This window comes from Oncorhynchus masou, chromosome 11, assembly GCF_036934945.1.
Source record: "Oncorhynchus masou masou isolate Uvic2021 chromosome 11, UVic_Omas_1.1, whole genome shotgun sequence".
NCBI lineage: Eukaryota > Metazoa > Chordata > Actinopteri > Salmoniformes > Salmonidae > Oncorhynchus > Oncorhynchus masou.
The window spans coordinates 31048598-31064974 of record NC_088222.1 but is presented as its reverse complement, the minus strand read 5'-3'; the positions used below and the strand labels follow the sequence as shown (position 1 = coordinate 31064974).

The 16377-nt window shown below is 43.0% G+C and overlaps 1 protein-coding gene across 5 annotated transcripts in view; it reads right to left on the bottom strand.

Annotated features, from left to right (window-relative positions):
• Positions 1-15935, bottom strand: part of LOC135548513 (misshapen-like kinase 1) — a 34342-nt gene extending 18407 nt beyond the window's left edge. For 3 of the 5 annotated variants that reach the window (XM_064978200.1, XM_064978202.1, XM_064978201.1), the window contains exons 1-11: positions 14876-15933; positions 12677-12742; positions 12029-12211; positions 11717-11827; positions 11471-11561; positions 10444-10574; positions 10315-10369; positions 7798-7876; positions 1869-2044; positions 1113-1182; positions 725-938 (exon numbers count right to left, since the gene is read on the bottom strand). In XM_064978200.1, coding sequence (XP_064834272.1) covers positions 725-938; positions 1113-1182; positions 1869-2044; positions 7798-7876; positions 10315-10369; positions 10444-10574; positions 11471-11561; positions 11717-11827; positions 12029-12211; positions 12677-12742; positions 14876-14932 — 1233 coding nt within the window. In that variant the 5' untranslated portion in view covers positions 14933-15933. Of the gene's footprint in view, positions 1-724; positions 939-1112; positions 1183-1868; positions 2239-7797; positions 7877-10314; positions 10370-10443; positions 10575-11470; positions 11562-11716; positions 11828-12028; positions 12212-12676; positions 12743-14875 lie in introns of those variants that run through there. The other 2 variants (XM_064978203.1, XM_064978204.1) reach the window with 2 other exon arrangements.
• Positions 15936-16377: the final 442 nt, after the last annotated feature.

The window sequence follows — 16377 nt, the reverse complement described above, 5'->3', positions numbered from 1 at the left end:
TTCTTACTTGGCACATATTGCACTTTTACTTTCTTCTCCAACACTTTATTTTTGCATTATTTAAAACAAATTGAACATGTTTCATTATTTATTTGAGGCAAATTTGATTTTATTGATGTATTATATTAAGTTAAAATAAGTGTTAATTCAGTATTGTTGTAATTGTCATTTTTATATAAAATCGGCCGATTAATCGGTATCGGCTTTTTTTTGGTCCTCCAATAATCGGTATCTTACCTATTGCAGATTCAGTCTTCCCAACCTGGTGCAGGTCTACAGTTTGATCTTGGCCATAGGTGGAGTTTGGAGTGTGACTGTTTGAGGTTGTGGACAGGTGTCTTTTATACTGATAACAAGTTCAAACAGGTTCCATTAATACAGGTAACGAGTGGAGGACAGAGGAGCCTCTTAAAGAAGAAGTTACAGGTCTGTGAGCCAGAAATCTTGCTTGTTTATAGGTGACCAAATACTTATTTTCCACCATAATTTGCAAATAAATTCATTAAAAATCCTACAATGTGATTTTCTGGATTTTTTCTCTCTCATTTTGTCTGTCATAGTTGAAGTGTACCTATGATGAAAATTACAGGCCTCTCATCTTTTTAAGTGGGAGAACATGCACAATTGGTGGCTGACTAAATACTTTTTTGCCCCACTGTATGTGTGTGTGTGTGTGTGTGTGAGTGAGTATGTGTATATGTGTGTGTGAATATGTGTGTATTACCTCTTCCAGGCGGCGGCGCTGTTCTTTCTGCTCTTCGATGCGTTTCTGTCGGTCGTGCAGCAGCTGTCTCTTGTGTTCCTCTGGGTCTCTACGCTGGGCAGCCAGCTGGGCCTGCTGTCTCTTCAGAGCCTCCGAGCGCTCCTTGTTCTCTTGCTGAAGACGCAAGAAGTCCCGCCTCAACGTCGACTCACCCGGCACATTCAGGATGGAGGTACTGGAGGAGAGAGAGGTGGAAGGGTTAGAAAGGAGGATTTAGATATGGAGGAATATAGCAGGATGAGGTGATGAGAGATCATAGTAGAGAATCAGGAGATTGTGTCATTAATCTCAGGACACTATATTATTATATTACGGGGGTAGTAATGTTATATGGGTAGTGTTGTGTTACCTGGACTCCCTGTCTTCCCCACGGTTCTCATCCTCCTCATCACTGCCACTGTATTCATACTCTGTCTCCTCTGAGACAAAGGGAGTGAGAGAAAGAATTAACAGAAATGAGAAAGTATATCATATAGTAGTGAAAACATACTAGGTAACTGCCAAAAAGGAAACACATGAGTAAATGAGGGATACAAAGTATATTGAAAGCAGGTGCATCAACACAGGTGTGGTTCCTGAGTTAATTAAGCAATTAAAATCCCATCATGATTAGTCATGTATAAAAATGCCCAGTTGCCCATTATTTTGGCTACTATGGCTGGACGAGATGTCAGTGACGTTGAAAGAAGAGCCTTAAAGGACCGCAGGGGGTTTAAAGGGTGTGTGGTTGTGTCTCAGTCACCAGATCTCAACCCAAATGAACACTTTGGAGCGGTGCCTGAGACAGCATTTTCCACCACCCTCAACAAAACACCAAATTATGGAATTTCTTGTGGAAGAATGACATCACATCCCTCCAATAGAATTGCAGACACTTGTAGAATCTATGCCAAGGCGCATTGAAGCTGTTGTGGCCCAATGACCTATTAAAGACACTATTTTGGCCGTTATCTCTATGTACATATAATGACAATAATCCACCCAATCTTCTCAGTCAACCTCAACCCTCCAACCATTATGCACACAGACATGTGCAAAACACAATATCTCATGCCCAACCCAAACAGGCCTCAGTCGGGCCCAGGCCGGCCCTTCCCTCGCTCACCCTTCTCGCCCCTCTTCTTGCGTGTGCGGTCGATGTGATCTTTGAGCTGGATGCGGACCTGGCGCTCCGTGGGCTGGTCACGGATGAACGAGTGCTTCAGGAGCTGCTCTGTGGTTGGCCGGCTGGTGTACGTCTTCACCAGGCAGCCCTCTATAAAGTCTATAAACTTCTTAGACCTGGAGGTGGGGTGGGTGGGTCAGGTGAGGAAGAGGGGAGTGTTGAGTAACAGGTGTTTGGTGGAGAGAGATGGGAGAGCTGGTGTGAGTGGGAATTTTAGGAGGCCTGGTATCTCCTGTAGGTCGCATGTATTTGGGAATGAAAACTATTCCAAGATGAGTGTTCAGAAAGAAAGGAGAAGAACAGGGAAGGTCTGTGTGCGTGGGAGTGAAAGAGAGACAAAAAGACAGTCCGAGTATCCATACATTAAATGTACAACAGTGCCTTTATCGGTAGATTTTTCACTGCTATTTTCATTAGGATGTACTTGGGTGTATCAATTGCAGTAAAGTTGTCCACATGACTTGTCTGGAGGCCAATAGCTATCACTAAGGTATGTACTGTAGGTCAACCAAATGAAACATGTGCATTGAGCAACAACTTCATTCAATACAAATTATTCAATGGCTAAGACAAGAATGTATGAGTAGTTTAAATATGTGATTTGCAGATGACTCGCTTGTTTGAGGTCTAAGAATGTCTTCCTACATGCCTGGTTTGTCAGGGAAAGAATAATGCAAGTACAAAACAGGCTACGTTAGTTTAAGTTAGGTCTGTTGTGGTGACCGTATTACGGCCACACCGGCGGCCACAAGTCAGGAAGGCAGTCAAATTCTACATGACCGTTCAGTCGCGGTAATTAGGCTTCTCCAAGAACTGCTGCTGGTCATTAGTAGCCTACCAAACTTACTAACTGCCTGGGACTCAGCACTATTGTAACTCTAAAATCAATTCAAATTTTATTTGTCACATGCGAATACAAAAAAGGTGTCGACCTTACCGTGAAATGCTGACTTACAAGGCCCTTAACTCCATTTATTGAACTGCATTTTTGATTAAGAAAATATTTACTAAATAATGTACATTTAAATTCAAAAAGTAACAAGAAAATTACATAACGAGGCTATTTACAGGCGGTATCGAGCCAATGTGCGGGGGGTTAGTAGAGGTAATTTATAAAGTGACTATGCATAGATAAACAGCGGGTATCAGCAGTGTAAAAACAGGGGGGGGTCAATGTAAATAGTCCAAGTGTTAATTTCATTAATCGTTCAGCAGTATTATGGCTTGGGCGTAGAAGCTGTTAAGGTCCCAAACTTGACTCTCCGGTACCGGTTGTAATGCGGTAGCAGAGAGAACACTCTATGACTTAGGTGACTTATGTCTTTGATTTTTTGTGACCTCCTCTGACACCGCCTTGTATAGAGGTCTTGGATGTCAGGAGGCTTGGCCCCAGTGATGTACTGGGCCGTACGCATACCTTACGGACAGATGCAAAACAGTTGCCATAACAGACAGTGATGCAAACAGTCAGGATGCTCTCGATGGTGCAGCTGTAGAACGTCTTGAGGATCTGGTGATCCATGCCAAATCTCCTGAGGGGGAAAAGGTGTTGTCGAGCCCTCTTCACGAGGCGGTGTATGCAAATTGGAGATGGGTCTAGGATTTCTGGGATAATGGTGTTGTGAGCCATGACCAGCCTTTCAAAGCACTTATTGATGAAGCCAGTGACTGATGTGGTGTACTCCTCAATGCCATGGGAAGAAATCCGTAACATATTCCAGTCTGTGCTAGCAAAACAGCCCTGTAGCTTAGCATCTGCGTCATCTGACCACTTTTTTATAGACCTGGTGCTTCCTGCTTAATTTTTGCTTGTAAGCAGGAATCAGGAGGATATAAATATGGTCAGATTGGCCAAATGGAGGGTGAGGGAGAGATTTGCATGTGTGTCTGTGTGTGGAGTTAAGGTGGTCCAGAGTTTTTTCCGTCTGGTTGTACATTTAACATGCTGGTCGAAATTAGTTAAAACAAATTTAAGTTTCCCTGCATTAAAGGCCACTAGGAGCGCTGCCTCTGGAAGAGCGTTTTCCTGTTTGCTTGTGGCCGTATACAGCTTGTTGAGCGCGGTATTAGTTCCAGCATCAGTCTGTGGTGGTAAACAGACAGCTACGAAGAATATGATAAACCCTCTAGGTCGATAGTGTGGTCTACAGCTTATCATCTACAGCTTATCATGTACGCCTGAGGTAGAGTAAAACCTTGAGTCTTCCTTAGATATCGTGCACCAGCTGTTGTTTACAAATATACATAGACCGCCACCCCTTGTATTACCAGAGGCTGATGTTCTATCCCGCCGGTACAGTGTAAAACCCGCCAGACCTATGTTTTTCATGTCGTCGTTCAGCCACGACTCAGTGAAACATAAGATTACAGCTTTTAATGTCCAGTTGGTAGGATATAGGTGCTTTTAGTTTGTCCACTTTATTATCCAGCGATTGTACGTTGGCCAATAGTATCAATGGCAAAGGCAGATTAGACACTCGTCACCGGATCCTCACAATGAACCCTGTGAGCAATTTTCATTCATACGAGACGGTAGCAGCAACATTATATACAAAATAAGTTAAACAATGCAATATATATATATATATATATATATTTTTTTTTTTTACACGGTTGGTTAAGAGCCCATAAAACGGCAGCCTTCCCCTCCGGCACCAATACACATTACACTTCACAACGGTCTTAGTGTATTCGGACCATGAGACCTATAGTCCACGATCAATGCAAATGTATTTGAAAATATAAATCAAACAATTAATGAGAGCCCATGAGCTCATGTTGCAGAACATTTCTATCCCATTAGCTTTCTATAGACTAGGCAATATTTATTCCTCAGCTTTCCTAATATTAAACACATTACTTATATTTACAACAGGATTACAGCCTCCCTGGCTGGCCTGAAGAAAAAAGAAACAGGGAAAAGCATCCTCCATTCGCTATTTAAGTACATAGATGACATGTATTTTTCCCGCTGACCGTTTCGATACAGGTGCTTGATAATGGTCCATTATAAAACAAAAGTGACATTATTTAGTATATGTGAAGACAAGATTAAACAAGTGTAGTCTGATGGGTGATAATATTAGCCTATCACTTATGAATGATATATTATCACTTGAGAATGATGCCCAGCATAAGAAACAATGCCTTTTTCTTTGCCACTTGTTTGAATCATAGCCCATAGGCCAGAATGTTCTAACAAGGTTTGTAGCACAACTAAGGTGGTCAAATAACTTCTTAGAATTAAGCAGATTAAGCCGCTTTACAAGGGTTGTAGAGCCTAACTGGCATATACAAAAAATAATTATATCTTGCACAGAATAGGCTGACTTTTGTACTATGGGGGACAGTGGATTGACATAGGCTAGTGCTTTTGCTGTTCGTTAGGCCTACTCATCTTGTTGGCTGATGAAAAGTACATTTTGGACAGTTCTTCCAATATCTTCAATATGCACTTCGGAATTGGAGGAGGACGCGGGCAGTTGTGCCTGTCTTAATTTATAGCCTATGAGAAAGAACCGATCAGGTGATGGAGAACCGTGCGAGTGAGAAATGCTTCGGATTGGGCAGCACACTCAGGGAGAAGGGCACAACGCAGCACTCCGGGCCGCAAAAGGAATGGATTTGTTTAGGCTGCATTACAGCCACAAAGGGGATGCCACCGTGAAATTCGAGGCAATATCAAGTGCTTGTCATATTGTGAACGGAAGACTATTGGAGTGTGTACAGCCTGCGCTTGCCTTTCAAACAACTTTTTTCAAATCATCATTAGAGTCGCATTATGCAGCCTTACAATGTATTAAAAATCAAAACATATAGTAGCCCAAAGTTCGTAGAACAACTAAAGTTACAATAATAACTAAATTAAGCACATAGGAGTACCTAAACTCAGCAACAACAAAAAAGAAACGTCCTCTCACTGTCAACAGTGTTTATTTTCAGCAAACTTAACTGAGACATAAACTGAACCAGTTTCACAGACAAGGGGGGGGGGGGGGTCAAAATCAAAAGTAACAGTCAGTATCTGGTGTGGCCACCAGCTGCAATAAATACTGCAGTGCATCTCCTCCTCATAGACTTCTCCAGATTTGCCAGTTCTTGCTGTGAGATGTTACCCCACTCTTCCACCAAGGCACCTGCAAGTTCCCGGACATTTCTGGGGGGGGAATGGCCCTAGCCCTCACCCTCCGATCCAACAGGTCCCAGACGTGCTCAATGGGATTGAGATCCGGGCTCTTCGCTGGCCATGGCAGAACACTGACATTCCTGTCTTGCAGGAAATCACGCACAGAACGAGCAGTATGGCTGGTGACATTGTCATGCTGGAGGGTCATGTCAGGATGAGCCTGCAGGAAGGGTACCACATGAGGGAGGAGGATGTCTTCACAGCGTTGAGATTGGACTGCGCTTGTCATTGCAGACGCTGTGACACACCGCCCCAGACCATGACGGAACCTCCATCTCCAAATCGATCACGCTCCAGAGTACAGGCCTCGGTGTAAAGCTCATTCCTTCGACGATAAACGCGAATCCGACCATCACCCCTGGTGAGTCAAAACTGCGACTAGTCAGTGAAGAGCACTTTTTGCCAGTACTGTCTGGTCCAGCAACGGTGGTTTTGTGCCCATAGGCGACGTTGTTGCCGGTGATGTCTGGTGAGGACCTGCCTTACAACAGGTCTACAAGCCCTCAGTCCAGCCTCTCTTAGCCTATAGCGGACAGTCTGAGCCCTGATGGAGGGATTGTGCGTTCCTGGTGTAACTCGGGCAGTTGTTGTTGCCATCCTGTACCTGTCCCGCAGGTGTGATGTTCGGATGTACCGATCCTGTGCAGGTGTTGTTACATGTGGTCTGCCACTGCGAGGACGATGAGCTGTCCGTCCTGTCTCCCTGTAGCGCTGTCTTAAGCGTCGCACAGTATGGACATTGCAATTTATTGCCCTGGCCACATCTGCAGTCCTCATGCCTCTTTGCAGCATGCCTAAGGCACGTTCACGCAGATGAGCAGGGATCCTGAGCATCTTTCTTTTGGTGTTTTTCCAGAGTCATGCCTCTTTAGTGTCCTAAGTTTTCATAACTGATCGTAATTGCCTACCGTCTGTAAGCTGTTAGTGTCTTAACAACCGTTCCACAGGTGCATGTTCATTAATTGAATATGGTTCATTGAACAAGCATTCCTTTTTTTGCTGAGTTTACTTCTTTGATAACTGCTCAACACAGAATAGTTGCATGTGAGCACGCCCTCAAATCATTGAGAAAATATTTATATTTTATTCAACTTTGTTCAGTTGTAATCGTCATACTATAAAATAATGCCACAGAATTATAGCAAATATTGTCTGCTAAATGAACTAGTGTAGCCCACAGCTATTTGTCATAGCCACATCAGGACCTAACATGGATAACTCAGAGTATGCTATTCTGCTCTTCTGAAATAAACTATGTTGTTTTCTTCATATCATACTTCTTTAGAACTGTCTAAAATAAATAATGGATTTATTGTGAAGGTGTATGCTATATCACATGGATTTATTATGTGTGGAAACTAGGAGATGCTAAATGTGTTTATGTTAATTAACTGTCAACTACCTTAAGATCGACAGTTACTTGCTTGACAATCACCAGCTGATGAAAGTTCGTGACCACCACAGCCCTAGTGATAACATTTCTGTCATGCCACTGTACCATGGCCAGCTGGTGTTGGACGTAAATAGCTCAGTAAAGCACAGCAGGGCTATGGTAAGGAAGGAATCTTAGCACTACAAAAGGCAGGGCAATAGAGGGTGGGGAGCCAAGAGAAAATAGCTATGTTCTAAAATAAAACTGAAGTTTTAGGAAAAACAACAGCAGAAACCAAACCGCACACTCACCACTTCTTGGACTTAAGTTTGGGAGGGGGGTTCCTCGGGATGAGGAATAGAGCTCTCATAGGGTGCATGTCACACAGAGCTGGGGGGAGAGAGAGAGAAAGGGAGACAATGATGGATTGGTACAAAGCTTTTGAATCAAAAGAGCATTAAAATATTGCTTGTACACTACTAGTATAAACATGTAATGATCACATAATCCTTATGCATACAACTGTAGTCCCAATCAATATAATGTGCTCTTGATAAACCCGATCCTTATCCTTTCTTTGTTGCCTCACACCTATTGCTCCATTGTCTTGTTTGAGCAACACGTACGTATTGTCTTCCAAGCATAGCTAGCTTAACCTGTCTGGTTAGGTTATCAGCACAACAATAAAATGCCCTTTGTTAGGATGAATACATTGACGTTAGTTCTGATACTGCCCAAGGCATTCAGTACTTTCAGTGACTACACGTGGACTTCAGGAAACAGCAAAGGGAGCACCCCCCCTATCCACATCGACGGGACAGTAGTGGAGAAGGAGGAAAGTTAAGTTCCTCGGCGTACACACCATGGACAAACTGAAATGGTCCACCCACACAGACAGCGTGGTGAAGAAGGTGCAACAGCGCCTCTTCAACCTCAGGAGGCTGAAGAAATTTGGTTTGTCACCAAAAACACTCACAAACTTTTACAGATGCACAATCGAGAGGATCCTGTCCTCTCGATTGGATCCAGGCTGCATCACCGCCTGGTACGGCAACTGCTCCGCCCACAACCGCAAGGCTCTCCAGAGGGTACTGAGGTCTGCACAATGCATCACCGGGGGCAAACTACCTGCCCTCCAGGACACCTACACCACCTGATGTCACAAGAAGGACAAAAAGATCATCAAGGACAACAACCACCCGAGCCACTGCCTGTTCACCCCACTATCATCCAGAAGGCGAGATCAGTACAGGTGCATCAAAGCTGGGACCGAGAGACTGAAAAACAGCTTCTATCTCAAGGCCATCAGACTGTTAAACAGCCATCACTAACATTGAGTGGCTGCTGCCAACATACTGACTCAAATCTATAGCCACTTAATAATTAAAAATTGGATGTAATAAATGTATCACCAGTCACTTTAAACAATGCCACTTTATAGAATGTTTACATACCCTACATTACTCATGTCATATGTATATACTGTATGCTATACCATCTACTGCATCTTGCCTATGCCGTTCGGCCATCCCTCATACATATATTTATATGTACATATTCTAATTCATTCCTTTACACTTGTGTGTGTATAAGGTAGTTGTTGTGAAATTGTTAGACATTACTGCATGGTCGGAACTAGAAGCACAAGCATTTTGCTACACTCGCATTAACATCTGCCAACCATGTGTGTGTGACCAATAAAATTTGATACATGGTGATTACACGACCAGTTTAGGTATGTCATTCTTGACAATGTTTGTGAAGTATAAAAACAGTTTATGTACATCTGTGGGAACTTTTTATGGGGATACATGTACCAACGTGCACACTTCACCGTTTGGCACATTTAGTCACATGAGTTAAATCAGTCTGCTCATGTCAGACCAGAGGGTGGTTTTATCAGGTTTTGAAAAACAACAGCAATGCTAGCTAACAATTAACCAGTAGTCTCCCAGTCACTAGTAGAAACTCAGTGTTGGTGAGAATGTGAGAAAGTCCGTATTGCATAATTCATTGACAACAGGCATCTGACGACAACAGGCATCTGACGACAACAGGCATCTGACGACAACAGGCATCTGACGACAACAGGCATCTGACGACAACAGGCATCTGACGACAACAGGCATCTGACGACAACAGGCATCTGACGACAACAGGCATCTGACGACAACAGGCATCTGACGACAACAGGCATCTGACGACAACAGGCATCTGACGACAACAGCCCTCGACAGTCTGCCTGTCTGGGCTGTGTCACGCATACTGGGTGGGTACAGCAACAGCAGGAGCTCCAAGGAGAGAATCCCTTCTCCAGGCAGGCATCCCACTTCAAAGCTGCCTACGGTGGGAGCAGTGTGCAGTGATATGTGCTTGTGTTATGCGGTTTGATATAGAGAAGGCTCTCTAACACCACAGATCAATAGCCCCCTCACCTCGTATCTTACATGAGCAGCACAGTGGTGAATGAGCCATCTCAAACACATGGCTTGATTTATGAGCCAGTGACGAGACAGGAGTTTCATAATGTGGGAGATGATTAAATCTCTCCACTGCAGGCTTATGTTATGCAGAATGTGCTTTTGAGAGTTTAGAAGATAAATATCAGCTGTTTGAGTGTGTGGGTGAGTGTGGAGGAAAAGGGTAATAAAGAGGAGATAGATGTGTGTGGGTGGGTGTGGATGAAAAGGGTATAGATGTGTGTGGGTGGGTGTGGATGAAAAGGGTGATAAAGTGGAGATAGATGTGTGTGGGTGGGTGTGGATGAAAAGGGTAATAAAGTGGAGATAGATGTGTGTGGGTGGGTGGGTGCACTGAGCTGTACTTACGAGGAGCTCCCTCTGCTGTCTCTATGGCTGTGATCCCCAGGGACCAGATATCGCTCTGTGGAGACATGTGAGATTTACTACCCACTCTCACACACAGACAGACACGTTAGGATGGAAAGGGGTCATTACCCTGTAGTCATAGGTAGAGTCGGGGTTCTCGTCACAGGCGATGACCTCAGGGGCCATCCAATATGGTGTGCCAATGAAGGTGTTCCTGCGCCCCACGGTCCTGTCCAGTTGAGCACTCACCCCAAAGTCCACTGCACACAGTGGAGGACAGGGACTCAGTATTACTGGCTACATTTACATTTTTCAAGTCTTGATTAAGTTAAGTTGTAGATAAAACCATAATACAAATATGTAGTGTGCTTGATGGTGAGACAATTGAGCACTTTATTCAGACTTAGGGAAGCTGCTATAAAACACAGACTGGAAGATTACCTATGGAAACAAAGAGCAGGAATACATATTCATCACAACCAGGGGTTGGACCCGGTTCAGGGAACAGAACCAAAATATAACTAAAATGTTTGAGGAACGGTAACAGAACTGGGAACGAAAGTGATCTCTAGTGTTCTGGAACAGAACCGTTATTTTAAAATCTTGAGAACCGATTAATAATGTTATTTTTTTGGTACAAAAATATTCCTGTCTAGTATATAATTGTCATTTGGTATAGTTATAATACTAGTAATAGCTTAAACACAGTCCAGTTCAAATGAAGTCATGATGTTCAGCGCATCAAGCCAAGCCCCCTCCATGTCCACCCTACTCCCTCTCGAGCTCTCCGCACCAGTGAAATTCCAATCGCATCTTGCGTCTGCACTTTTCTGACCAATTAAACGTGTAAACAACTAGCTTACGCATTCCATAGAAAGCTTCTCTATCTGTGCTAATGGGTCGAGTAAATTAATGAGCCATTTTGTAAAAACGATGTTGATTTCACAGGTTCAAAAAAAGAACGAAGATGTACTATGAACAGTCACGTTCTCTTGGTTTGAACCAATTTTATAAATGTATTTTCTGTCCGGAAACACTGGAACGGAAAACATACAAATGTTTGATTACAACAAGCCCACACACAGTACAGAAACACATGTAAACAACAAGCAGCGGCAGAGCAAACACATTAACAGTTTAGAATCAATCATCTCACCGAGTTTGACCTCTGCGTTCTCTGTCAACAGCACGTTCTGGCCCTTGATGTCTCTGTGGATGACCTTGTGTTGGTGGAGGTGCGAGAGGCCCTGGGTATTCGAGAGGGGTCAGAGTTCAGTCAGGGGTTTGAGGCCCTCTGGAGGGCGTCTGTCATGGCACTTTTCCAATGCAGGGATTTACACTAGTGCTTGGCCTAAAAACTGTTTTGTAATGGTTCTGTAGTGGGTGCACTGTGGTTCCTCACCCTGAGGATCTCTCTGCAGATGTAAGCGATCCAGTCCTCCTTCAGAGAGTTGCCCTTGGTGTTCTTTACCAGGTCTGTCACTGAGCCCGCCCCACAGAACTCCATCACCAGCTACACACAGACAGGAAGGAACTTAGCACATATAAATACAATGTTCAGTGTGTCTGTAATAAATAATATATGCTGCATGCAATAACCCTAATCTAGTTTCTGTGCATTATGGGGTTCATGGATATCAGAGAGAGCCCTATAAATGATGAAGCTCTCTCTCAGATTATACCACCAGACAGGGACAACAGCCATCAGACTGACCCAGAGCTGGTCATCATGTCCAGGTGGGCTCTTCTTGACGAAGGCTCCGTAGTAGGTGGCAATATTACGGTGATGGCTGTACTTCTTCAGCATGTTGATCTCAGCCTTGATCTCTTCCTCTTCCTCCTCAGTCACGTCCATCACCTTGATTGCAGCCAACTGGCCTGTCTTCACGTGACGCCCCTGATTAAAGGCAGAGCAGACTTGATCATCTTATCTGGTCAATCGAAAACGAGAAAATTAAGTGAGTACAACAGATGTCTACTCTAAAAATATATATCCTACATTTGAGCCAAAAATCTCTAATAGTTCAACAAACTCCTACCCTGGTTTAATCTGTTTTGAGAGTGATTATGCTGTGTTTCACCACATCATTTACTCTTCTTCTCTCCCCTCTACTTTTTAGTTCTCTCCATATTATCTCATTACCACTACCTGTCTCCTGGGCTCCTCAAACTGACAGGCTTAGTGTGGTCCAGCACAGGTGCACTAATCTGGCCTAATCTCAGATTTACTACCACAGCTGGAGTTTGAGACACTCAGGAGAGTAACTCAGATAGCCTCAATCTGAGTTTCAACCAGCTCAGTGGTTCATCTGACTCATCCCCTCAGTGTCTCAACTGGGTCGCTGGCCCAAACTCATCTTACCTTGTACACCTGTCCATAGGTCCCATTTCCCACCACCTCCACCAGCTCAAAGATCCCTGCTGGGTCCTTGAAGAAAGAGTGATAGATTCATTAAGATTGGTTGCTCTCTGGCAGACTGAGACCAGAACACCAGGCCAGACACACTGGGAGACAAGATGCAGAGACAGACATGGTACATTTAAATAGACTGACAAATATATAGGCCTAGACCACACAAGCAAGGAGGCCTGAGCGCTATTGAGATGTTTTGAGACACATAGAAGCTCTAGACATCCATCCACCACTTATGTTATAGAACAATTTGCAAGAATGTTTATATTTTTCCCTACCATAAGATAAAACCACAGGTGATGTTCATAATGGCTACTTCTAGCTAAATGCTAAAATTATCCAACGCTTTTTTCCCTGGATAGGGCAAAAAGACACCCAGTTCCACTTTCACAGTGTGATTCATTATTGCCTGTGTTGGATCTGTGGGCGTTGGGGCTGCTTTGGGATGGAAGCATACAGCGTGACCATCCTGCTTTCATCTGGTTCCAATAATGGGTCTGTCTCCTGACTTATTCAAGTGTTTGTCTTTAACAGAGAACGCATTTAAGGAGAGGAGAGAGGTGTACAAGAGAATGAGGCATAGATAGATGTGAGCATTAGGGCTAAGGGGGTTGAGAGAGAAATGAAATAAACATAATGGGAATGACAAATCGTCCAATTAGTGCATCTATGCTGTGTGTAAGAGGAGCAAATCGAGAAAAACAACTGTCTGCAAAGGGGTCGGTCGCTCAAGAAATAGCCTAGAACAGATTTGGAAGTTAGAAGGTAAGCGTTGATTCAATGTGTGTTGACACTTGTCCTACCACCTGACATTTGTTGATATGGGGACTCAAAGAATCCAAGGGATCCCCCAAAAAATCCATCACACAAAGCCTGTTCTACTAGCTAACGTTTGAGTCTCCCACAGAAAACAGTCATGCACTTGTACTAGCCTAGATTGTACTTGTAGGCTATGTGAGTGTATGTGTGTGTTTATGTGTAGCAGGGAGAGTGGGTGTTATATAGGACAGCCATCAAACAATGAGCTCTAGTGAATCATCCCTCTCAGAGCTCTCTCTCACATCCCTCTTCTCTCAGAATGGAAAATTAAATAGCATTGCCTGGAGAGGTCTGGCCTGTAACTCGCTGTACTGAAATCACAAAAGTGTGTAGGTGAGATATACCGGTAGATATTAAATCTCCCTTTCTCAAACTAAAGTGCCTCTACTCTGTTGTTACATGCCACTAGTCTTTGTTTTGATGATATACTGACACTGGATCATGGTATCAGAACGGTCAACCTCCATGACGGTCCACATTACAAATAGATAACTTGAATATCTATGGTCCTGGAGAATGAGCTCCCAGGTCTGGGTTTATTAATTATTTTTGTTCAACTTCTAATTTTGATGGTTTTGGAATATGCAAAATGGGAGTTTCACAATACACTTGTGGACCATTGTGTGCATATCAGAGAGAGAGTGCAGTCAAAAACTCGGTGAGGTTTTGAATTCCCACAAATCCATTTCAAATCATGCTTTGATAGCTCTTGGAAGAAATGTTTGAGATTACGTTTGTATTACTTCTAATGATACAAAAAAGAAAAGCCTACGAGGAAGTCTTGTAGCACACCACACTGTGGTAAATACGCTTGTCAACACCTGTGTGTTGTGGTCTGTGAAGTTGTATGATAATATACGGGTAAAAAAGTACACAAGATACAGTTCAACCGTTTGATAGATAGACTAGAAATCGATCAATGTGGGCTAGTTTTAAAATAATAAATGCAACTGAGATACAGGCCTGTTTTAAAAGCCATCGATCAAACGAATCAGGCCTTTATCCTACTCACCCAAGCATTTACAAAAATGGACTCAAGATTGACCAAGGTGATATGGAAAAAAGCAAGATAGTGGAGTCAGTAGTGACACCCAATAGACTCAAATCTCGCAACCCTCTCTGTGCGTAACCCACAACTAGCCATTTACCTAAATATAACATTAGGTAGTTAACGTTAGTTAGCTCAAGCAAGCACCTCAAAACGTACAGCTCTAGTTGTTGCAAGTTTAAAAATAAAAAAATTATCAGTGAACTTTTGTCACGCGCATTGTGACAACTGGCTGCAGCTTTGAACTAACCTATCTAACTAGATGTACAGTAGCCACTTACCCTCAAAGCTGCGAGGTCTATGTCATCCAAGCTTCGTGTGGTGGCGTTTTCAGACATGCTGGCAAAAGTCGTAGCTAACGTTAGTTAGCTAATAATTTAGCTACAAAATAAAAGCAGCAGCCAGTAGAAAATCCAGGTGGCCCAATGTTTAACTTAACTGTGTCCTGAGCTGTCAAGTCCCGCTCAGAACATCAATCCCTGATGAGACTCGACTTGCTAACTTAACGAGCCAACATAAACAAATGGTTGCAAAAATGGCAAGGTAAAACGCAGTTATCTAGCTAGTATACTAAGTTCAATTGCGTTACAGAGACCCAATCGTGTGCGGCACTCTCTTACTGCGTTCATTCTGGCAATAACGTCACTGCGTATATGCTGTTTGAAGGTCGTCGACAGATCATTTGAATGCTTCTAACTACAAATACAATGTTAATGTTTGTGAGATTAAACATGTAGATAGATAGCTTGCCAAGTTAACAGGCTAGATAATAACAGCGTAATACAAAGGTGGTCCGCAGTAGAGCTGTCACTTTTCAGTCTGCCACAACATGAACGCTATTCGCTAGCTAGCTAGCTACCCACGCACAAATCAAAAATAAGATTTATTGTACTTAAACATGGATTTTAACTACTCGCAATTCCCATCCTACAAATACTTAAAATGTTCCACAAATGAAGTAGCAAATGGCGAGCCGCACGATCAATGTGGAATGTACGGCTAGCCACGTCAAATGATCGATATCCGTACACAAACTTTCATTCCTTTCGCGTTGACAGCGATCGCGCCTTGCACTGCCTGTACCGACCGTGAAAAAACAAACAGTTTCTGAGCAGTCCCAATTGACCCTCGATCGATAAGCGTCATGGAGCTGATTCGTACTTCTACAATAGATACTTTAGCAAGGATAGTTGGTACCAATGATTAGGCAATTAATTTTCCGACAAATATAGTGCATAAACTTATTTCCTCGCCATGTTTTGGTATGGCCCATATGGATAGTCAGAAGACTCAACATTGTATATGTTCTATGGCGTCTGTGATCGCATGGGCAGTGCATTCTTCTTCTATGGTATTATGGGGATCCGTAAACAAATGTTAGAGGTGCATGCCGCCGCCAACTGGACGGAGGTGAATAAATACACAAAAGAAAAGCAAATTCGTGACAGGAATGGGGAAAACCATGGATCTCTAAAAAAAACTACCCAACAATGATCACTAACAAAAATGTTCCCACTCCTTCAGATAACTCATTCTTCCCTACTCAGGCTCTAGTGCCTGAGAGGGTGGGACTGCTCGAGACAGTACTCCAAGCTGCTCTTCAGATGTAAAATATTGTCATATTTTCCACTAAGCTATATGGTATTGTTTTAAATCATTTTGCTATTTGATTTAATTATTTGAACTTTGATTTTGAAGTTTCCATTTATATATATATATATATATATATATATATATATATATATATATATATATATATATATATATATATATATATATATAT